Here is a 24,331-nt window from a genome sequence, read left to right as displayed (position 1 = left end):
GTTAGGCTCAGTCTCCAGGAAATAAATGCAAGTCTATGTGATGTCCCCAAAATCCTGTGAACCCAATGTGTTTGTGTGTGGCAGCGTCAAAGAGGTGTGAGTGCAAGAGGCCTCGAGACTGTGCATCAGATGCTCCCCCGCTCTTCTGCGTCACCATCTCTGTGCTCCAGATGACCCGCCCTATGAGTCTGTGCACCATGGCCGCCATGCTCTGTGCTGGACACCAGCTGGAGATCAGCGAGGGCCCCTGTCCGTGAGGGCCCCTATCTTACCACCGCTTGAATAGGGTACTAACCAGCTTCAAGTTCTTCAACATGCCATCTTGGCACATCAGTCTTTTCTGTTATGGCTTTAGTATTTACATGAAAGATGGAGAACTGACTTCTAACATAAAGTCATCCCAAATGTGTGCTTTTTTCTTAATGTTTAACTCTTTAAACATTTAAAATGTAACTACATGCACATTAATAAATACAAAATTCTGATCTTAGATATTTTCAGTTTAAATCTAGAATAAATGGTTATTATTTTTAATTTTTTTAATTTTTATTTCTTTGTAAAAATCTAACAGTGGATTGTGAATTCTTTTGTACTAAATAACTTCATTAATATGAGCCACCCTTTTGATTGCCTGTACACCGGTTGTACCTGTCACATATTCACTACTGTCAAAGTGTGATTACAACATTATATAAAGAGGCTTCAGATAGAGATCATGTAGGGAGGGTACTACGACGGGCACCTACCTCTACTATAGCTCAGAAGAATTAGCCATTTTCAGTTTGAAGAGTTTAAAAAATCACAGAAATAATCATTTAGAATTGACTTGATTTTTTTTGCTCTATAAGCTAAAATCTCTCTTGTTTGGACAGATGTATTTGGGTAAAAGCAACACCTACAAACAAACACCTGAAATGTATCTGTTCCTAAATGCTTTTTGTACTGTCGTAGCACCTTTTAGCCAGGTCATGAGTTTGGGTGATTTATGTTTTATTTTATGCTGGTCTTTCTTCACTCCAGATGATACGGGCACATTACTGTTGTAATGTTCATGTGTTATTCAGTTATTCAGAACTATTAAACCACGTTTAAACATTGAGCTTGTCTTTTCCTTTTGCTTGTCAGTCCTAGTTTAATCTTGGTTCAGTCCTGGTTGACTAGAACTCCCTGGAAGAAGAGATGTTCTATCTCAGTGGGACTTTCCTGGCTAAATGAAGGGAAAGAAATGTAGTCCTGGTTCAGTCCTGATGTTCTGCCCCCAGTGGATAAAAATATCTTCTACTTTGAGTTAATGTGTTTTGTCTGTTCAGAGTTTCCATAGCTGCCGTTTTGTTTCAGACCAACAGTTCAATGATTCTTCACTGTGTTTGAGCCCTCTGGATTGTCTGACATCTGTGAGTGTTGTGGCTTTATAACATGTCGGCTCACTATGTGGACTCCTGGGGCACTTTGGGTTCATTTGTGGTGTATATTTATGCTGAAGTGAATGACACTAGCAACGCTCACGTGTCTGTGGAGTTTTACATTTAGGTTAGCATGATGCTAATCGGTGGTTTTGGACATGTTTTTTCGCTAGTTATAGCTACTTTTGGGCTGGTATTGTGCACATGCTGTATTTTAATAAACTGCTATATGTGTTGTGTAGCTCTGCACAGAATGTGTAAGCACAATTGTAATGTGCATGTATTTTCTTGTGTTGCAGTTTTACAAAAAAAAAATCCACTCCATTAAAGGCCTAATACAGTGAGGTTTCCTGAGTGTTATTGGAGATGTTTTTCGCCATCTGTGGAACTAGTTCATAAATACTAGTGGAGGCAGATTACCTGATTTAATCCTGTTTAGTCCTGGTTCGGTCTTGTTTTGGTTCAATGAAGTGAGGTGGAGTAAAGAATTTGGAAATTACGGCCTTATGTAGTTCCTATGTGTGCCTAATAATTTGCTGTTAAAATAACACAAAACAAATGTTTGCCTAAATGACCTTTTTAATGTTGAAATACACAGCAGCAGCACATTGATATTTAATTTCATATAAAAAAAATATTTACAAGTGAAGACTATGTACATCTCATCTCCTCTGTCAGCGACCAGGACAAGCCTCGATGCTGATCACGTGGACAGTTTCACCGGCGCACCTGCGAGCCCCGACCTCACACTCGCTGGTCGTCACAGCAACATCACTGCTACCATATTTGACACATAAGGGGGTGGAGTTTGGCGGGCATTCTGAGATTCTCTGGCAAACGCATTTATCTGAGGATTCTAAAAAAACAGATTCATACTTGGTTTATGAAACAATTCATTACAGATCATAAATTGTTAATTATCCAGGCGTTATTTAGCACCAGTCCATTTCCCACAGTATAACATTACTGCATGTTCATGGGTCTGAAAATTACCTCAATCTTGTTCTTCGATAACTGATTACAATATAATCTAGAATCTGCAATCTAAATCATTCTACACTCCAAAAATAAATGTAATTTGTTTTTTGGTTATGTCACACTAACTTTATCATTCAGACAGATCAGCATTCCTCTAGCCTGCGACCAGCTTTGGCAAATCAAACTGTTAGACAATGTTACTTTGGTGTAAGGAGCGGAGCCTCGTGTTCGCAGTCATCCTGCCTAATCTTGTGCATGAGTACTGTGTGCCTTCATACTATGCAAGTATTGTTTGTAATTGGGTATGAATGTTATATTATGCTAGTTCATTTACAAATGTATATTTTTTATCATTTGATGTGCTCCACATGCAAATGCCACGTAAAAATGTTTTAATTGTGCCCATCCACCGTCCATCCTATTTCAACAGCCAATATTCTGCCCTCTATCTGTAAATAGTGTATTTACCCATTTTGTGCAGTTTATTGGAGTGTCTGGTGTTTTCATATATACCTTTGTGGTGACTGAAAAGAAAGCCACACACACAAACACACACAACTACCTGTATAATAATCATTCCCTTGGTGTCACCTGTTCCCTCCTCTGAAATCAACATTTCTGAATTTCAAACTGCATCTATTTCAAGCTTTAGACTGAGAGCCCATTTAGATACATGTGGTACTGGCAGCCTGAGAGTCTGGGTGTTACTGACTGTCACAGCGGGTCCCGGGCTCACAGCCTCTGCATGATGGCTCCGCCCATGTGCACTGGTTATCAGAAAGCAGAGTGAAGTTCCGCCCCAAACAGCGCAGCGCCCCCAGCTGGCACACCCCCAGAGTCTGCTTAAACGGGCCCAGGTCAGCGCACAGCGGCAAGGACGGTCTGGACACACAAGGTACATCTGTTTCAAGATACTAGTGAAAAAGTACTGCCCAACATTTTGAGCTTCTAACCCTGCTGCAATGTTGTGTGCTCATTAAAAGATGACTGGAGGTGCACCTCTTAATGTCATAATTCAGGAAGAGCTCCTCGGCATTTCAGGCTTGGCATTATAATTTTAGCCTTATTTAAAACTACTTTCCTCCTAAAATTGGACCAGCACATGTTAAAGGTTTTGGATGTATTGAAAAGATATTCTTTTACAGCACAATGAAAGTAAAGCATGAGCTGTGGTCAACGCAAGGCCCTCAAAGCATTTCATGGTTATATTTCATGGTTTCATGGCTTATATGTGGAAAGATCTAAAGCATTAGAGAGTTAAAAGCTCCCTTCTCCTCTTGTGTATTTAAAAGTGTAACTCACGGGCATTGGGTGGGCATCTTACACACACAGCCTCTGTGTCCAGTCTTCTCCCACAGTGCACACAGTAGTCCAGATGGAGGAGGGGGGGCAGTGGACTCTGAGGGCACAGTCAGAACACAGGTCTGAATGCAGGTCAGAAAATGGGGCAAAACTCATTCAGATATTTGTTTCTACAGTCTACAATAAAGGGTGAAAATATTTTCACCATCAGATTCAAGTAATATAACAAGAACCTTTCTTCTATATTAAACAATGTCACATACAGTGAGGCAAAGTAAGTATTTGAACACCCTGTGATTTTGCAAGTTCTTCCATTTAGAAATCATGGAGGGGTCTGAAATGTTCATCTTAGGTGCATGTCCACTGTGAGGGTGTGACAAAGTGGGCCTTTTTCCCTTTTTAATAGTACTATAATTTGGTTTGTTCACATGTCTGTTCATTTTCAATAACTTTCCAATACAAAACTAAATAGAACTATTCCGGGTTTGTTTTGTTTTTCAATCAGTTAAATCACCACACACTTGTTAGTTTAAACAGTTTATTTAGTTAAACGTGTCAATTCAGTTTAAAACATCAAGCCACTTACCTGCATCTCCACCTGGTCCAAACAAAGAGGGGGCGTGGCCTATGTCAGCCATTTTTATAGGCTTGGGTGTGGTCGTGGGCCAGACCATGTGGAGGGAGAACTGGTTTAAGTTTGTTTATTTTTTTGGTGTTAATGTCTTATGTATTTTGTTTCAATGATATAAGTGTTTATAGTTTATTTTGTTAAACACTTTAGTTAAGAGACTTGGGCCCTGAGATATGGTTTTATATGGAAGATACTGCTCATATTACACCCACAGCCCCTGGAGAAGAGATGGTGTGGACAAGGGGGAGGAGCTTCCGGTGCAGGAGAGTATTTGAGCAGGGCTAATTAGACAGACAAGGGACATCAGTGTAGCCAGGGCACACGTGGCTTTTTCCTTAGTTGTTTAAGTTCTGTTGCTTAGTTTTGTTGAGCACCGTTAATTTTTGTAAATATGTGATTTATTTTTCTGTTCCCAGGGTACCACAACGCTGGAAATAAATTTTGTCTAATGGGACTTTTAAAATTTTATTTTATTTTTTTTTTTTTGAGTCTGCCTCCTACTTGATCACTTCAGGCCAGCTTCCCCCCAGAGGGACATAATCTTTAAAAAAAACTGGAAATCACGTTGTATGATTTTAAAAAATGTATTTGTATGTTACTGCTGCAAATAAGTATTTGAACACCTGTCTATCCGCTAGAATTCTGCCCCTCAAAGACCTGTAAGTCCACCTTTAAAAAGTCCACCTCCACTCCACTTATTATCCTAAATTAGAAGCTCCTGTTTGAGGTCGTTAGCTGCATAAAGACGCCTGTCCACCCCATACAATCAGTAAGACTCCAACTACTGACATGGCAAAGACCAAACAACTGTCAAAATGCACAAGAGACAACATTGTAGACCTCCACAAGGCTGGAAAGGGCTACGGGGCAATTGCCAAACAGACAAAAATCCACTGTTGGAGCAATTATTAGAAAATGGAAGAAGCTAAACATGACAGTCAATCTCCCTCGGACTGGGGCTCCATGTGAGATCTCACCTCGTGGGGTCTCAATGATCCTAAGAAAGGTGAGGAATCAACCCAGAACTACACGGGAGGAGCTGGTCAATGACCTGAAAAGAGCTGGGACCACCGTTTCCAAGGTTACTGTTAGTAATACACTAAGACGTCATGGTTTAAAATCATGCATGGCACGGAAGGTTCCCCTGATTAAACCAGCACATGTCCAGGCCCGTCTTAAGTTTGACAATGACCATTTGGATGATCCAGAGGAGTCATGGGAGAAAGTCATGTGGTCAGATGAGACCAAAATAGAACTTTTTGGTCTTAATTCCACTCGCCATGTTTGGAGGAAGAAGAATGATGAGTACCATCCAAAGAACACCATCCCTACTGTGAAGCATGGGGGTGGAAACATCATGCTTTGGGGGTGTTTTTCTGCACATGGGACAGGACGACTGCATTGTATTAAGGAGAGGATGACCGGGGCCATGTATTGTGAGATTTTGGGCAACAACCTCCTTCCCTCAGTTAGAGCATTGAAGATGGGTCATAGCTGAGTCTTCCAACATGACAATGACCTGAAGCACACAGCCAGGATAACCAAGGAGTGGCTCCGTAAGAAGTATATCAATGTTCTGGAGTGGCCTAGCCAGTCTCCAGACCTAAACCCAATAGAAAATCTTTGGAGGGAGCTCAAACTGCATGTTTCTCAGCGACAGCCCATAAACCCGACTGATCTAGAGAAGATCTGTGTGGAGGAGTGGACCAAAATCCCTCCTGCAGTGTGTGCAAACCTGGTGAAATACTACAGGAAATGTTTGACCTTTGTAATTGCAAACAAAGGCTACTGTACCAAATATTAACATTGATTTTCTAAGGTGTTCAAATACTTATTTGCAGCAGTAACATACAAAACTTTGTTTTTTTTTTTTAGATCATGTTTCTCACAGTGGACATGCACCTAAGATGTACATTTCAGATCCCGCCATGATTTGTAAGTGGGAGAATTTGCAAAATCACAGGATGTTCAAATACTATAATTATTTGCCTCACTGTGTCTGAGATATGAAGTTACAGTGTTGATTTATTCACAATTACAAAAATTCTTCACATTATTGATGTTCACATTTTGTGCATTTGTTCTCAGTCTTATTTTCCAATCTGAATGAGCCACACTTTGGTTGCCAGATGGAAAGACATGGCAGTTTGCTGTGTAAATTGTGTGGATTAAAAGCATCGTTGTACATGTTAGTAACTAGCATCTGTTATAATATTGTTCCCTCATCAAAACCATGTCTAAAGAGGTTTTAGATGTCATCCATGCATTTTTAAGTAATTTAGAAATCTCTCCAGGCCTTGTTCGAACCTAGATACAGTTATTGGTAAGATTCTGTGCAATGCTCAGCCCACAAGCCTATGTCACCCACACAGTTATGGACAATTCTCCATAAATATACAAAAACATGATACAAAACTGTACACAGCAACTTGAAGAACGCGAAATGATGTGCAGTAGTTACATTAGTTAGTTAGCTGATTGTGCTGTGATAGCACTCTGAAGTGGGAGTGACTTAGCAGGGAGCAAAGGGAGGGGGGACTCAGAGTGTCAAAAATGAAAGTAAAACTTATAAAACACATTAATACCTTGTTTTCGGCAAATATAGCATTCAAAACAATAAAAGGTAGCATAAATATCTTATGTATTAGCAGTTAATACCTCATAGAAGTAAAATACCCCCTCTATAAAGTGTCCAGACTTGATTTGATTTTTTTGGGACTAAAGAATGTAATTTTCTATCCATCAGTCCAGTATTCAGAAAGGTACAATTTGTTGTCAGTATTGACACCTGTACAAATAATTCCCCATTTGGATACTAGTTTTAGTATTGATTATAAATGTGAGTATGTTTTTGTTGTCTTCCATGTACTTGTGGGTGTGCTGGGGTGTACCTGGTTTACAACGTGTGTCCTTGGGGGAAGGGGACCATTGTAGACTGGAGCTGCACATGCTGTGAGACACGTCCCCATCCAAGTCCAGGCCTGGGGGACAGGACAGAGACACGCTCTCCCCCATCTCATAGCTGTGCTTCAAGGGAGAGGCTCTGATGTCAGGCTGGAGCTCTGGAGCTGCACACACAGACACTGGAGGGAGAAACATCAGGTGTGACAGCCTGCACTGGGACGACTATACTATCATTATTTTATCCCTCACCATTTACACTTTCGAAGTTATATCTGGAGTGATTTGTGCATATTTGAGTAATCTTTATTGGCTTATTCTCAAGATGCCAAGCAACTCCCATTTTCACCGTACCGGTATACGACCTCTGCTCTATACTTACTTACTTCTCCAATTTTGTTTTCCTAATCTGTGATACACGTAGGATTCAGCAGCGTCACGTAGTCATTTTGGTGCAAATTTTAAAAAAACTCCAGTACTTGCAAGCGACGTCAACTCTCATTGGGCACCACAGTTTTCCAACACAGAAGTCAGCTGACTTATTTATTTTATTAAGTTGTTTTAGATAAGCATTGCAATTTAAAATGTCCAAATTATAACATAATAATAATACCGTAATACATTTTATTTATATAGCGATTTTCAAGACACTCAAAGTCGCTTCACAATACATACAAGAATAAAATATCACAAAATTTACAACATAAAATCAAACATTAAAAGCAATTTTGAACAGGTGAGTTTTGAGTTCTTTTTTGAAGGTGGGGAGGTCAGAGGTCACGGAGGGGTTTAGGTAGTGAGTTCCAGAGGGTGGGGGCAGCGATGGAGAAGGCTCTGTCCCCCCAGGTTCGGAACTTGGTCCTACAGGGCAGGGACAGGAGGTTGGAGCTGCAGGAGCGGAGGGAGCGAGATGGAGTGTGGAGGTGGAGCAGGTCTGTGAGGAGGGGCCAGGTTGTGGAGAGATTTGAATGTGATGAGAAGGATTTTGAAGTGGATGCGCTGAGGGACGTGGAGTTTGTGGAGGACAGGAGTGATGTGTTCACGTGAGCGGGTGTGGGTGAGGAGGCGGGCGGCGGAATTCTGAATGTACTGTAGTCTGTTGAGGGTTTTGGATGGTGCACCGTAGAGGATTCTGGATGTGATGAATGCGTGGATGAGAGTTTCAGCGGCAGAGAAGGTGAGTGATGGGCGGAGACGGGCTATGTTTTTGAGGTGAAAGAATGCAGCCTGGGTTATGTGCTTGACGTGGGGTTCAAATGAAAGAGTGGGGTCGAGGAGCACACCGAGGTTGCGGATGAGTGAGGATGGAGAGAGTGTGGTGTTGTCAAAGTGGAGGGTGAAGTGTTGTGAGGATTTGGTGATGTTGTGTGGACCAGTGATGATGAAGTCAGTTTTGTTGCTGTTTATTTTGAGGAAGTTGTGATTCATCCAGTTTTTGATGTCTGTTAGGCAGTGGGTGAGAGTGGAGTGGATGCTGGGATTGATGGATGTTGTAGAGATGTAAAGTTGGATGTCGTCAGCGTAGCAGTGAAAGCGGAGACCGTGACGACAAATGATGTTGCCGAGGGTGAGGATGTAGAGAATGAAGAGGAGAGGACCAAGCACCGAACCTTGGGGGACTCCCTGCTGCAGGGGGGCTATGGAAGAGGAGCAATGGTTGATGTGGGTGAACTGTTGCCGGTTCGTGAGGTAGGACTGGAGCCAGAGGAGAGCAGAACCGGTGATGTTGAGTGAGTTTTTGAGGCGGGACAGGAGGATGGTGTGGCTGATTGTGTCGAAGGCTGCAGTGAGGTCCAAGAGGATGAGGATGGAGAGGTGGCCAGAGTCGGAGGAGAGGAGGAGGTCATTTGTGACTTTGAGCAGAGCTGTTTCGGTGCTGTGTTTGGGACGGAAGCCGGACTAGAAGGGTTCATAGAGACTGTTGGAGGTGAGGTGGGTTTGGAGTTGGGCGGCGACGACATGTTCCAGGATTTTAGACAGAAAGGGAAGGTTGGATATGGGACGGAAATTTGCACAGTTATCAGGGTCAAGGTTGGGTTTTTTGAGGATGGGGGTGATGGCAGCCAGCTCGAGAGACTATGGGACAGAACCGGAGGAGAGGGAGGAGTTTATGATTTGGATGATCAGTGGAGAGAGTGCAGGAAGACAGGCTTTGATGAGAGGAGAAGGAATGGGATCCAGGGAGCATGTAGAAGTTTTAATGCCGGAAAAAACTTTTGTCAGGTGAGCAGGGGAAATGGGTGTGAAGTGAGAGAGCTGTTGATGGGGCGGAGGAGGATCAGGTGGAGCAATGTGGGAGGAGGAGAGGTCTATTGAACTGTAAATGGAATCTATTTTGGACTGAAAGAAGGTTTGAAATTGATTGCATTTGTCAGTGGTGAAGGAAGATGAGGTGTTGTAGTTGGGTTTTAGGGGTGTGTTTATTGTGGAAAAGAGAGCTTTGGGGTTATTGGAGCCGGAGTGGATGAGGTTGGAGTAATATTTGGACCGGGCGGAGTTTAGTGTGTCTTTATATTGCTGTATGCAGTCTGTGTAGATTTGGAGATGGACAGTTAAACCAGATTTCTTGTACAGTCTCTCAAGCTGGCACTTACAGGACTTCATTTGATGGAGCTCAGGGGTGCACCAGGGGGCAGTATGGGTGAAGGAGACGGTTTTAGTTTTGATAGGGGCCAGTTCGTCAAGACAGGAGGAGAGGGTGTTGTTATAATGAGTGACAAGTTCAGAAGGGTTTTCAGACAGAGAGGGAGGGGAGGTAGCCAGTTTGGAGGAGAGTAGAACAGAAAGAGCTGGAGTGTCATTGGATTTTATATTTCTGAAAGTTATTGTGCGTTTTGCTTTATGGGCTGTGAGGGGAATTTGTATGTTAAAGGTTATGGCAAGGTGGTCAGATATGCAGAGGTTATGGCTGGAGAGATTGTTTATTGTGGGACCAGTGGAGCAAACCAGATCAAGAATGTGACCGTGAGTGTGAGTGGGGAAATTGACATATTGAGTGATGTTGAAGCATTGAAGAAGGTCCATGAATTCAGCTGCGGGTTTGTCAATGTGGAAATTAAAGTCACCAAGCAGAAGGATGGAGGATGATATGGCACTTAACTGAGTCAGAAAGTCTGTGAGGTCTGAAAGGAATGAGGGGTTGGGCTTCGGGGGGCGGTAAATAACAGCAGTTACAAGTGGAGATGGACCGGACAGTTTGAAAACAGTATATTCAAATGTGTGAAAGTTTGAGAGAAAGAGAGGGGTTAATTTAATGTCTTTTTTGAAAATAACTGCTGTGCCGCCGCCGCGCCCTTCAGAATGGGGGTTTTCAATGAACGAGAAACCGGGGGGTGTGGTCTGATTGAGAAATAGTCCATAGGTTTATGCCAGGTTTCAGTCAAACAGAAAATCCAGTTTATTGTCAGTGATTTGCTCATTTAAGATAAGTCCCTTGTTGCTGAGGGAACAGATGTTGAGGAGGGAGAAGTTCAGGTGACGTAAGTTGTGATGCGCGTGGAACAGGGCGGAGGTTGGACCGACTCACATGTAGGTTGTTGTGATGACGTAATGCGGAAGTATCAGAGCAGTGGGACCAGATGTACGAGATGGCGTTTTCAGATGAGCTGTGATAGGAAAAAGTACGTCCAGATCCCTGATGTAGAGGACGGGAGCTGCGGAGGAGTCCAAGCTGTTGAAGAGAAGCAGCGCAGTCCGGGAGGCAGAGGTTGTTGAGCCGGCGGAGGGTAGAGGCAGAGTATTGCAGCAGTGGCGGCATCCTCAGACCAGTGAATGCTAGCAGGAAGCTAGCATCTCAGCGCTGAATACCGGCACGATGTGGCTGAAGTTGTAAAGCAAGAAGGCAAATGAAGCTCCCAAGAGTCCACAGGATGTGTACCATCGCCAAGCGAAGAGTCCGGTGGGAGGCCGGAGCCTGGGATCCAGTCCGAGGATGTGCTGTCGGCATAGGGGAGCGTGTAACACTGGAGGGCTACGGAGGCAGCCGGGCACTCGTCCAGCCATATTGAACACACCGGGATCGCAGAATCCTGGGCGGACAATCAGCGGGACTGAGGCCAGATAGATGACACAGTGAGGGACACTACTCCAGATTGATCCGTGCAGGACAGACACATCGGAAAGGAGCTGTAGAGTGTGACATCCACAGGACAGGAGCTCCGAGCAGGTGCGGGAAAGGTGGATCAAGCTGGCAGGACAGGAGCTGGTGCTTGACAGGGGCTCCGAGCTGATGGTAAAGGAGCTCCGAGTTGGCGGGACAGGCGCTCCGAGTTGTCACGAAACAGGGGCATCTCAGCTCAGGTAAGCAAAAATGTTCCAAAAGATAGCCCTGATGATCAGGTCTTTACTGCTCTGAAGTATTAAGGCATATAGGGCAAGAACATAAGCAGGGTAGAGCAGGGTAGAGCAAATCTCACAGAATCACGACAGAGCGGCAGCCAGTGTGCACCAGCATCCGCCATCTTTTTTTTCTTTTTTTTTAATTAGTGACATTGTATATATATATATATATATATATATATATATATATATATATATATATATATATATATATATATATATATATATATATATATATATATATATATATATATATATATATATATATATATATATATATATATATATATATATATATATATATATATATATATATATAATCCCTGGGTCTGTACAGATTAGCTCTTCTCTGCCAAAAAACTCACACAGCATAGCACAGGCATAATTGATAATTGCACCACCAACTGGTTGGACACAAGTTTTGGACATAACCGAGAGGTGAATGTGAGTACAGCACTATCTAAGGTCAGGTCCTGTCATAGCACGTGTGTGTGTGTGTATGTGCATGTGTATGTATGCGATGTGTACTTATGTGATGTGTACATGACCACTCACCTTCACAGTGCATGCTCTCTGTCTTCCATGTCTCCTGCTCCGTGCATGTTGTCACAGCGCCACCATGGAGGTGATAGCCGTGTATGCAGGAGAATTCCACCGTGTCCCCAACCAAGTACATGTCCTTGGGGCTCTGAGGAAACAGAGATCAGATCATAATACTCTAGAGCTTTAGATGGATGATACACTAACAGACTATTTACACATAAGTGTTAATAGTTGCAGTGGATTTTTATTAGCTCCGCTGAAGAACTGACAATGCATTTAAAATGTCCGCATATTCCATGGCATCCTGGGGACACTAGTAAACCATTATTAAGTCTCAGTCTCTGCTGTCTTAAAATAAATAACACCCATAAATATCAACTCTAAAGAGCTCAAAAACCAGAGGCACTTTTGTTCTCTAGTCATTTTTAAAGCTCCATAAAGATGCCCTTGCCAGCGCAATTGCACATTTGATCATTTTAACCATTAAAGTGGGCATATTGCCAACAACATGGAAAATTGACAGGATTACACTTGTGTTTAAGGAGGCAGATTATGCAAATAATGGCAGAAATAGCCAACAGCTAACTGAACATCTAAACAAAGGTCAGACCCCTCTCCACACAATGCAGTTCTGTTTTAGGAAAAATCACTACACACTGATACAGCCACCTGTCACACCTGTCACACCTGTCACACCTGTCACACCTGTCACACCTGTCACACCTGTCACACCTGTCACACCTGTCACACCTGTCACACCTGTCACATCTGTCACATCTGTCACACCTGTCACACCTGTCACCGTGTAAATATGAAACACCTGCTGGACCAGGGTGGCTTTGTAGGTGCTATGCTACTCAACCATGAACCACAATGTTCTTTCCGAGTTACAGAGACCGTATACTGAGTGTTGTACTGTGTGACTGACCCGCACAAAGCCGTTGGTGAGAGGGGGAGGAGGGGGGCACATTTTTGGAGGGGGCACTGACAGACCCAAACACTGGGGCTCCATCAGCCTGCAACACACAACATCACCCACATGAGGGAAACACGGAGGGTCAGACTTATTTATGCAGAATTAAACACAAAAAATCTATGATATTAAAAACGTATACTGACTTGAGGTACTCCATGTCCGGGTCCTCACATGGCCCTCGCTCTATACTGGCCCCAATGCACTGGATTCCTCCTCCTCTGGGGGCGGGATTACTGCAGCTCCGAGTGCGTGACCTCTGACCTCCAGAGCATGGACTCCATGTGGACCAGCAGCTCCAACCCCCATGCACCACTCCTAAGGAATATTCATACACATTTAGACAGGGTACACAAACACTGGCTTATAGATGTTGTGTGGACAACAAATGAATATGTTCCTGTAATGAACATTCAAATCTGTAGCTTTAATCTACAAGTAAAACTGTGTTTAATAAATAAAACACCCCTAAACTCTGACAAGGAAGCTGTCAGATCTCATAACTTAATAAAAATAAATAAATGTGCCGCAAATAAACAAAATGATAAGTGTGTAAAATGTGGACTGCTAAACATCAGGTCTCTTTCCTCCAAATCTATTTTAATAAATGAACTAATTGGCGACCTTAATATTGATCTGTTAGCCCTAACTGAAACATGGCTTCGGGAAAATGACTATGTTAGACTAAACGAATCTACACCATCAAGTCACATGAACTTTCAGAGTGCCCGGAGCACAGGTGGAGGTGGTGGTGTGGCCGTCATCTCTCATTCCAGTCTAATTCTCAGCCCCAAACCCAACTATACTTACCTCTCCTTTCATTACATGCCCCAATTGGAAAAACCAAAAAGCTGTTATATTTATAATAATTTATCGACCTCCTGGTCCATATGCCGAGTTCCTGACAGAGTTTTCTGATTTCATTTCAAGTTTAGTTTTGAATTGGGAAAGGATTGTTATAGTTGGAGATTTCAACATTCATGTAGATAACGGCAGTGATTGCCTCAGTGATGCTTTTGGTGCACTCCTGGATGGGATCGGTTTCACCCAGAGTGTGAATAAGCCGACTCACTGTCACAATCACACTCTAGATCTCGTTCTAACCTACGGTATTGAGATTAATGATCTAATTGTCCTTCCTCAAAACCCTATACTCTCTGACCATTTCTTAATTACCTTTCATTTTATACTAAAAGACTATCCAGCCCCGCAGAAAAAAATATAATGAAAAGAACATTATCAGATAAATCGGTTACAGAGTTTAAAGAAATTATTGAGCCATTACTGAAAGATATGTCATGTGACAATGACAATAATTTTAATCCAATTGTCACTGATCAATTGGTTGACAGAACAATGCTCACCTTAAAATCTGCTCTCGATGTTGTAGCTAAAACAGAAAAGCATTAAACCAAGACCTCCGGCTCCATGGTACACGTTACAGCTCAGGACACTCAAACAACATGTGAGACGCACAGAGAAGCTTTGGCGCCGCTCGCGCTCTGAGCAGTCTCTGAAGGCATGGAAGCTCTGCCTGCTCACTTATAAGGCCGCTCTGCGGAAAGCCCGAACTAGATACTATTCAAATCTAATAGAAGTAAACAAAAATAACCCCAGATTTCTGTTCAGCACTGTAGCCAGGCTGACAAACTCCCACACTGCTAATGAGTCTCTTATCCCCTCGAACATTAGTTGTGATGACTTTCTTCAATTCTTCAATTACAAAATTACAACCATTAGAGACAAAATCAACAAAGCTACTCCAGAAATCAGCTCTGAGCTAAACCAATATCCCACATGGATCCTCTAATAATATTAGATAAATTTACTCCTGTTGATGAGGTGGAGATTACCTCAGTCATCATGTCGTCCAAACCATCAACCTGTTTGCTCGACCCTATTCCAATCAGACTCCTCAAAGAAGCCCTCCCCCTAATAATAGATTCCATCCATAACATAATAAATATGTCGTTAGAAAATGGCTGTACTTATTAATGAAACCAAATCAGACTGATCAAATAGATAAACTCAGTGCCTGTGTGAAGCACTTCAAAACCTGGATGACCTTGAATTACCTGCTCTTAAATCTGAAAAAACAGAGGTCATTGTCGTTGGTCCCAAAGGTCAAAGAGATTCTCTGTCAGACCAGATAATCTCACTCGACAATGTGAGTATAGCTTCTAGCCCTACTGTAAAAAATCTTGGAGTCCTATTTGATCAAAATCTCTCATTCACAGCCCATATAAACCTAGCTTGTAAAACCGCATACTTTCACCTGCGAAATATAACTAAAATTAGAAATATTTTACCTAAAAACGATGCTGAAAAACTCATCCATGCATTTGTTACTTCCAGACTTGATTACTGTAATTCTCTGCTCGCCGCCTGCCCCAAAAGTACTATAAGGAGCCTCCAGTTGGTCCAAAATGCAGCGGCCAGAGTCCTAACAGGAACTAAAAGAAGAGACCACATCGGTCCTGTACTAAAATATCTGCACTGGCTTCCTGTCGAGCTTAGAATCAAATTCAAAGTCCTCCTCCTGACATACAAAGCCCTAAACGGTATGGCCCCATCCTATCTGCAAGATGCTATTGTCCCGTACCAGCCAAACAGAGCACTCCGCTCTCAGAATGCAGGACTATTAGTGGTTCCTAGAGTGTCCAAAAGTACAGTGGGAGGGAGAGCATTCAGTTACCAAGCTCCTGTGCTATGGAATCAACTCCCTGCTGATGTTAAACAGGCCCCCACAGTCTCTGTATTTAAGACCAGGCTTAAAACCTTCCTCTTCGGTATAGACCAGGTTACATAGTGAGGGAGTTAGGGACATTAAAACCCGGGATAAGATAAGCTGCAGTAGGAGATAACTAGCTGGGGGAAGTATGGCAACCTGAGCACTATCCTCTGCTTCCTCCTATTTTCTCATCAGCAATGCTATTCACATGTTGTCCCCTGTCCCACTCCCCCTGTGGAGTGTAACTCTTTCAGATGCCCCGATGACAGCTGGACCCTCTCCTCCTCCCCGCCTGGCCCTCCTCCGCCCCCCTCCCTCCTCCTTGTCTGGCCGATTTTTCTTGTTTTGTCTGATTTTTCCTGTTGTTTGATTTTCCTGTTTGTTTTTGTGTGTATATCACGGTGGCTGAGTGGCAACACTCATGCCTCACAGCAAGAAGTTTTGGTTGGATCCCCGGGTCGCCCAGGCCTTTCTGTGTGGAGTTTTTCATGTTTCTCCCCGTGTCTGGATGGGTTTCCTCCGGGTACTCATCAACCAAAACATGAACGCCCTTCAAGTCAACGAACAATGAATCGAATTGAATTGAATTGAATTGAATCCGCTTTAGTCACAGTTCACTCCTGGTTTAGATCTGATTCATTAGACCTTGCAGAGCCATGGCATGGATCTGATTTAGTCCTGGCAAAGTATACCATGGTTTAATCCAGGGACGGGCAAACTTTTTGACACATGGGCCACGGTGGATTCTAAATTTTGACAGAGGGCCAGGCCAGAATATATATACTGTATATATTACATTAGAGATTTGGCCTGTAACATGTAGCAAAGCATGAATATGCAAGACTACACATTGTTTTCCAAATGCATTAATTAAATATGTAAATTGACTGCCAACCTCTGAACCGTAGCCGCCTGTTCCTGCGTTGACTGCTTGCTAGCATACCTGGCGTGCTTCGTACAAAGTGATGGCTGATATTGGACTCTTTGAAAACTGCGACAGTTTCTTGGCATAATAATAATAATAATACAGCCTTTGATCGGACTTCAGTGAAAAAATATTTTGTTGTCCACTCTGTATTAAACCCTTAACGTTCACTATCAACTTTTCTTTTCTTTTATAAGAATTCAGTTGTCCAGGTCTGATCCACAGCAAAAGACAAAGTTTAAATCTGTCAACTTGCTTGACAAATTGCTGCAGGAGTGAAGATGTTTCGCTGTTCATCCAAGCCGCTTCTTCAGTTCTGAAGAAGCGGCTTGGATGAATAATATAATTATGAGCAATATGTAATATAATTTGGTCACATTCTGCGGGCTGGATTAATGAGCGGTGTGGCCCCCGGGTCATAGTTTGCCCATGTCTGGTTTAATCTCTGCTCTGTTTTTTGGGAAGTCCTGTTTTATGCCACAAGTCAAGGACCTGGACTTAGCTGTGGCCTAAACCCTGGCTCTGTACTGGTTTAGTCACTAGTTTACTCCTGCTATAGAACTGTTGTTCTTCTCTGGTATGCTTTTATTTGTACAGTGAACACTGAATGCTTGTGAATAATCAGACCCATGAGCAGCGTGTCTTACCAGGCTGCTCTCCTATGACAGACCCCCCCTCGCAAGCGGGCCCGGATGTCCCAGGTCTGCACACACAGGTGCACTGAGTCCCTGTCACGAGAGGGGCCCCGTTGTTGTGACAGGGCCTACAGTGACAGGGGTCCTGCTCAGAGAGGAAGTGCTCCAGCGCCCGTCGGAGGTAGAGCTTCTTCAACCCAGAGCATGGCACCTCCTTCACCAACTCGTACAGGGGCCGCAACTGCACAGAAGGCGGAGTCAAAATGTAACCCATAGCAACAAGACACTGAGGGTAGGGGTAGTATTGCAGAACTGTATATTTTGTTGCTGTTATCAGAAACTGCATGCAAGTGTAATTCAACCAAGTACACCCATAGAGCCACTAAAGTGCCTAACATGACCAGAGAGATCGGATCAACAAACAGTTGAATCATGATCGAAACATTTAAAATCTTGAATGATCAGTTTAGGTCTTTTTAATGGGCTGAAATAATTTGTTGTCAAAGCTGGTCTCATCTGTTCATCAACCTTATTATAAAAAAAAACACTTAACTGCTTGTCTACATTTATATATTCAGCTCCAACTCTCCACTCCACCTCACTCAATCATAGAAGAAGTAACTACCATCACTGACTGCGTAGTGCTGTACCTTGGGCTCGATGAGCTCAGGGAAGTCCTGCACAGAAGCCGCCCAGTTGTCGTAATGCTCTCCGTTCTGCTCAGGATTCTCCAGATCCAGAACTGACAGGGCCCCAATCAGGGACACGTCTCCCCCAACTATGTTCACCTTGATGGGCATGCTGCTCCGCTGGAACCCTGCACATAATCACCCACAGGATGTTATACCAGTTGCCAGTCAAATAAAACTGACAATGTACAAATGTGTGAAACATGTTTGTTGTTCCATTTATACTAGATCAGTGGTTCTTAACCTGAGTTCGATCGAACCCTAGGGGTTCGACAGAGGTCAAGACACGCACCCGACTCATATGATTAGCGGACTGTGAGCGTCTCCAGACACTGGCCGTGTCCCAATTCAACAAATGCACCCTTTGCTGTGCCTATCGAAGTACCTGCCCAACTTAAATGAGCCGTTTGAACGGCATAAAAACATAAAACGACATAAAAACAAAGAAAAAGAAAATACTTTGCTGTGAAAATGACATGAGAGTGGCCAAGGTGAAGCCATGCGTTTCTGAACTGGTCTCTCAAAGGCAACAGCAGTCACAAGTCACAGCAAGTCACTGATTTGCAGTAAATATTCATTATTATTGTAGCCTGGTGGAAATTAGGTGATGGGTGTGTGTTAAAATGTAAACAATAATAAATAGCATAAATTATTGGAATACATAAAGTTAAAAATTTAAATCATTTCAGTGTGGTAGTATTAAAAAAGGTCATGTCTTTGTGAAAAGGTATGATTTGTTGTGAGTTCATGCATTGTACTGGTTTTATTCTTTGAACACAGTGATGTTAATGCACGATTTATTTTGTGCACCAGTAAAACATACATATGTCTTGAATTTGAAGAAAAAAAAAAAAGTATGGAAACTTAAGAAGATTTTGCTTCTAAACTAGTTATTGGTACTTACCTGTATTTCACTAATGACAACTTGGATCTGACATGAGGGCAGCCCATCTCATGTCTAACCCATTCAGAGACAGAAAATCCACTCACCATCTTTGGAGGCCAGCGCCTGTGTGAGCCGCTCACATGTCACTGTCACCTTCTTCCTGAACAGGCGCCGCTTTACTTTTCTCCAACACCTCTGATACTCGATATCTGTGGTACCTGCCAAACAGATGAGGAACAGCAAAGCAAAGTTACACTCAGAGCAAGGATTTACAGTAGTAAGACAGCTGATATGTATGACTCACCACTAAGCAAGGATTGGATTGTTCACTATAGGGAGATTAAATCTTATTTTTATTGCTGTTTTTTTGGCTGCCTTCATAGGTAAAGGGGGACACAAACATTAGCTGAGCCTGGTCTGGAATGATCTAAGCCTGAATTCCCATGGCGAGCTAGATACTGGGCAATAGGCCTGGATTTTCTGACCACACTTTAAAGCTAAGATTAAAACAAGAATCACCACTGCAGCAGATATATGTGTAAAGCATATATGTATAAAGCACAAAATCCAAGAGAAAAAACATAAAATATGATTTCTGTAGTTCTGTTCCAAGTAATTTTTGATAACTTAAATGCAAACTAGGCAAATTTTCTGTTTTCTGGTCAAAAACAGCTAAATCTAAGTCTGTGCTGCCTTCAGTGGCCTCTGCAATTTCCTGTGACATCACCGGGAACTGCCCTGAGTACAGCCAGGCTGCAGGGGTGGAGCCTGAAGTGTGGATACCTGTTAGACCAATCACACTAGTACCTCTACACCCGCCCCTCCTCCAGATACAGCCCAGTTTAGTAGCTCTATTTGAAATGTGATTGTGGTTTAGGTGTTTGGTTGCACAAAGTGCAACAAAGCGTCTTGGCTATCAGGGTATTCATCCATATCTGGCATAGTGTCACTCACTTGTAGACTCCATGGTGTGTCGGTCAAGCTGCAGCAAAGCACTGTATTGCCCCCCAAGAGACCCCTCAGACAGGTAGTGTGTCCCGTAGGTGTGCAGGACCCGGCTGTAGGCCGCGTAATCATAGGTGAGAGGGAGGGAGGCCAGAGCACGCCAAAACCCCTCCGAAAGAGTGAGGTATGCAGGGGCTGAATTTATGAAGTGTCCTAGCACCACACGGTTCTTCAGGATGATCAGCCTGTAGGCCTGTGCACAGTGACATTTAACAGGGCTGATTGTAAAGGTGTGCTCACTGGCTGCTGTAGCTGGTTGTATAGCTGAACTGTATGGGAAAAACATTATTGTATTTTTTCTGACAAGCATTGCGATTGTGATTAGGTTTGTGATTTATGTTCAAATAATAGGATTGCAGCCTTTGTGATTTGCTAATTGCGTCCATTCAAATTTAGATTTGATTGCGTTTAACCTTGCAACCCGAGCTGGTAGTCATGTGAATCAGTCAAGAATTTTGTGATGTCATATTGAATCTGGTGAATTGTGTATGTGAAGACACTATCCCGGGACAGGGCACCAGTTCACAAGCAGGAATACAATTAGATATGAACCAGGGGTTTAAGCAGTACTACAGTCAGTCTAAGCACCTCCTTGTGCTAGTACCTTGTTTTCGGACAGCTCGTGGTGGAAGGTCTGTTTGTAGTTGGTGAACAGAGCGTTGGTCTGGACGTGCTTCATGTAGGACCAGGACGACTCGTAGGACTCATCGCTCTCTTCATTGTTTACTGCCACCTGGACACACATATTGATATATCCACACATCAAAATAATTCAACAAAATGAGTACCTAAGCCTGGAATTCTATCCACATCTGCCACTATATTGATTAATCAATGTTGGGCACTAGGATAATATGCTAGTCTTCATGGAACGGCAGTCATTTACACAGAAAGGCTTCAATAAGGTGTCTGTCAATAACTTTTTCTCTATTTTTAGTGTATTGTTTTTGTTAATGTTACTGGTTGTATTGTTTATGGCTTTTTAATCCTTTGTAAAGTGCCGTGGACTGTCAAGAAACATACTAATAAATAAATGAATTATTATTATTAACAATAGACTAATAAGTAAAAATACAAATAATCATTACTACAAACTTTACACCTAACTTTATGATATGTATCAAAGCTCATAAAAGTGTATAATATGTATGAGGATGCAGTTAGAGGTGTGGTTCGACCCCTCACCTGCAGGTTGTAGGTGAGCACATTTTGGGGCAGTCTGTAGTGTGTACCTCCCTGTGCAGTGTACACTTTTCTGCACTGTCCTCCGAAGCTCCGTGTGTTTATCACAGAGGCCTTCATCTCTTTGGTCAGGGTGTTGTACCTGCCATAAAACATACAGGACGTGAGGGCAACATCAGCAGGGTTAGGGAGGGCAGAGGATTGTGTTGAATTACTCAAATGAATCAGTGTAACTACAACTCTGCATAAGCTAATAATGAGGGAAAGCTGACTTAACAGACCAACTTAAAAGTTGATTTAAAGTTAATATTTCTTCTTGTCATTCATTTGTCTCTCATTCAAACCAGACAGAGGCTAAGTGGGTGGGTAAAGTGTGTTTGAACATAGAGCACTGACCCTCTGCCAGTGAGATCTGAGTTGGGTGGGGTTTTCTGGGTGTCACAGGAGTAGTAGCTGCTCTCACAGCGAGCCTCGTCCAGCCCATCCTCACAGTCCTGGTCTCCGTTACACAGCAGGGTGGTGCTAATGCACTGGCCTAAAATACAAAAATGCAATCATTGAGTTAAAATTAATGGTGCCATTTCAGTGTGTGTGTAGTAGCTCAGTCAGTACCTGAGGAGCAGCGGAAACGCCCTCCACATCCATCCTGTAGGGGGCATTGTTTGTGAGAAGAGCAGGGCTGGACATCGAAGGATGCCCCAGAGCACAGAGCACCTCCGAACTGAGCAAACACCTGGATGCGACGGATGCGCACCTACACCACACAAATACTCTGTCATAAACGGTATGTAGGGGTTTTCTACAACTTACCAGAAAATATTATCAGGCCCACATAACAGATCATATAATAAATCATGTCTCTAAATGCCTTTGATTATGCTTCTATAGAATACATATGGTGCATTGACTCTTAACAAGGTGACAAATGACATCCGCCTGAACACTGATGCAGGCAAAGTCTCAGTGTTGATCCTGTTAGATCTGAGTGCTGCTTTTGACTCTGTGGATCATGGGATCCTCTTACAGAGACTAGAGGACTGGGTGAGCATCTCTGGTACTGCACTAAACTGGTTCAAGTCCTATTTAGAAAACAGAGAGTTCTTTGGTGAAATCAGAAAATGTGTCTCAGATAAAATGTCCCTGACCTGTGGGGTGCCCCAGGGGTCAATCCTGGGACCCCTGCTGTTCAATCTCTACATGCTGCCATTAGGCCAGTTAATACACAGCAACAATGTGTCTTACCACAACTATGCAGATGACACTCAGATCTATGTCTCACTGGCAGCAGGTGAATATGGACCAGTGGATTCACTCACTGCATCAACAGATCAGTGTGTGGAGGAAAAACAACTTTCTCAGACAAAAAACTCAGACTGAAGTCATAGTCTTTGGCCCATAGAAACAAAGGTAAAGTGTTAGCAGTCACCTCCAGTTTCTGTCTCTAAAATGGACTCTCTAATGGACTCAGACGTGAACTTTAAAAGCCACATCAAATCAATAACATCTGCAGCTTTTTACCATCTAAAAACATTGCAAAAAAACAGACTTAGAGAGACTCCATGCATTTGTCTCCAGTAGGTTAGACTACTGTAACGGCCTGCTCACTGGCCTCTCCAAACGAGCCTTAACACAGCTGCAGTACATCCAGAACACTGCTGCTCAGGTCCTGACTAGAAATAGTAAGTATAAGTACATAAGTCCTGTGCTCAGGCCTCTGCACTTCGCAAGGCAGTTGAAGCACTGGCAAGCAGAATATGTTCAGAAGGCAGTTTAATTTAATTGCTTTAACACAATCCTCATTGACACAACTAAAGTGTGTATGGAGCTAATAATAACTTAGTACCTTAGTACTGGAGCAAGGGTCACACTCTGACCACGGCCCATAGTCAGACCAGCGGCAGTTAACAGGCTGCTCACCTCTGTAAGTCAAAAGCATTTGGACATTAGAAAACATAAATCATGTTACTGAGCTGCACAAATGAACTGCTACTGTACATGAGTTGCTTGAATTGAAAGATAATCTTGGGTAGTTTTAACTAATTTCAGTTGACTGCATAGTTGTCTGAAGATTTTGAACTTGAACTAAGGACAAATACTGTGAAAGAGCAGAAAATCTGTATTTTACTGTGAATGTTCATATGCATGAAAAATGTACGCAAGAGTGGCTCAGGGGACTGAAGGCCTTACTGGCATGAAAATGAATTCAAATAATTTTAGCTAATGTACTGTCTATAGACATTTTTGAATGTATGCAAACAGATGTGTGTCATACCGAGCAGGTGAGAGAAGGAAGAGCCACACGGATAGGACTGCTGCAGAGTCCAACTGTCAAAATCATGGCACCAAAACACGCAACAATGAATAGAGAGTGACATAATGCATTAAATAAGTGTTAGGCTAGAATGGATTACACATACATAAAAATAGCATAGTGTGTGTATTGTATATTTCATCTTCAACATATAAAGCAAAGACCAAACACTGCACTAGCCTGTTCATGAGTATTTTATTTTTTACTTCACTGGAAGTAAAAGAAAAAATTACTTTTAGTTGAGCTGAAGATCTTATTTTTTTTGTAAACAAATCAACATACGAGTATGACTTTAGCAGCTCCATCCTCTTGACCCTAATTGCTGTAAATATTTAAGTAGCATTTTAAAAATGGTTTACTCTGTGGCATTTATTACAATTTGAGCCTATTTTAACAGTTAAATGAGTAATACTTACAGGTAAACATACTTTGAGTAAAATGAATTATTGCAAAGTCATAAAGCCTTTTTAACAATCCCTAAGTGCTGATGTATAATAAAAAATACTGGATTTGTTCCTACCTTCATCTTGTTTATTCCTACTGACGTGGGTTTGCTACATTGCTCTTATAAACTCCAGCTGAGCCAGTATTTCACAAGCACAGTGTCCCAGGACTTTTGGGTCTTTCCTCACCCACATGCAGGCTCTGCGTCAGGAACAGGGCCTCCCATTATTGCCTCTAGCTCAGACAAATTCACAGTATTGTGCAACAGCAGAGCAGGCTTAGGCCAACAAGCACTATGACAAACATGGTGTTCTGCTGACACAAGAGAGAAAAAACAAACAAAACATTTGCATGGAGGCCACCAGTTGGAGGATTGAGTAATTTGTGTGTTTTTTTTGTGTGTTTTTTTTCTCCGATGAGTCACAGGGTACACAAAACTTTAGAGCTTTTCTTT

General features: G+C 42.6%; 2 protein-coding genes across 3 annotated transcripts in view; one reads left to right on the top strand and one right to left on the bottom strand.

Moving 5' to 3' along the window:
- Window positions 1-1,099, top strand: part of c6 (complement component 6) — a 45,612-nt gene extending 44,513 nt beyond the window's left edge. For both annotated transcript variants that reach the window (XM_033989112.2, XM_055231849.1), the window contains exon 18: window positions 85-1,099. In XM_033989112.2, coding sequence (XP_033845003.1) covers window positions 85-257 — 173 coding nt within the window. In that variant the 3' untranslated portion in view covers window positions 258-1,099. The remainder of the gene's footprint in view (window positions 1-84) is intronic.
- Window positions 1,100-1,966: 867 nt separating this feature from the next.
- c7b (complement component 7b) lies at window positions 1,967-24,097 on the bottom strand. Its single transcript, XM_033989113.2, has 18 exons — window positions 23,954-24,097; window positions 23,395-23,447; window positions 22,966-23,041; window positions 21,735-21,876; window positions 21,519-21,657; window positions 21,126-21,264; window positions 20,545-20,673; window positions 19,890-20,133; window positions 19,040-19,153; window positions 18,011-18,177; window positions 17,373-17,601; window positions 13,216-13,387; window positions 13,025-13,112; window positions 12,109-12,241; window positions 7,206-7,397; window positions 3,684-3,780; window positions 3,094-3,263; window positions 1,967-2,259 (listed from the first exon to the last, which is right to left on the bottom strand). The coding sequence occupies exons 1-18, from the start codon at window positions 23,957-23,959 to the stop codon at window positions 2,078-2,080; spliced, it is 2,472 nt and encodes an 823-aa protein (XP_033845004.1). The 5' UTR covers window positions 23,960-24,097; the 3' UTR covers window positions 1,967-2,077.
- Between the last annotated feature and the right edge of the window lie 234 nt (window positions 24,098-24,331).

Source organism: Periophthalmus magnuspinnatus, chromosome 23, assembly GCF_009829125.3.
Source record: "Periophthalmus magnuspinnatus isolate fPerMag1 chromosome 23, fPerMag1.2.pri, whole genome shotgun sequence".
Lineage (NCBI taxonomy): Eukaryota > Metazoa > Chordata > Actinopteri > Gobiiformes > Gobiidae > Periophthalmus > Periophthalmus magnuspinnatus.
This window is presented reverse-complemented; position numbering and strand designations above follow the sequence as displayed.

Excerpts from the sequence above, each read along its gene's own strand:
- c7b (XM_033989113.2), bottom strand. Across the intron at positions 17,602-18,010 it reads CTGAGCTCATCGAGCCCAAG|TTGCGGCCCCTGTACGAGTT; the intron begins GTACAGCACTAC and ends CCTTCTGTGCAG. Across the intron at positions 7,398-12,108 it reads AGAGAGCATGCACTGTGAAG|TGTCTGTGTGTGCAGCTCCA; the intron begins GTGAGTGGTCAT and ends TTCTCCCTCCAG.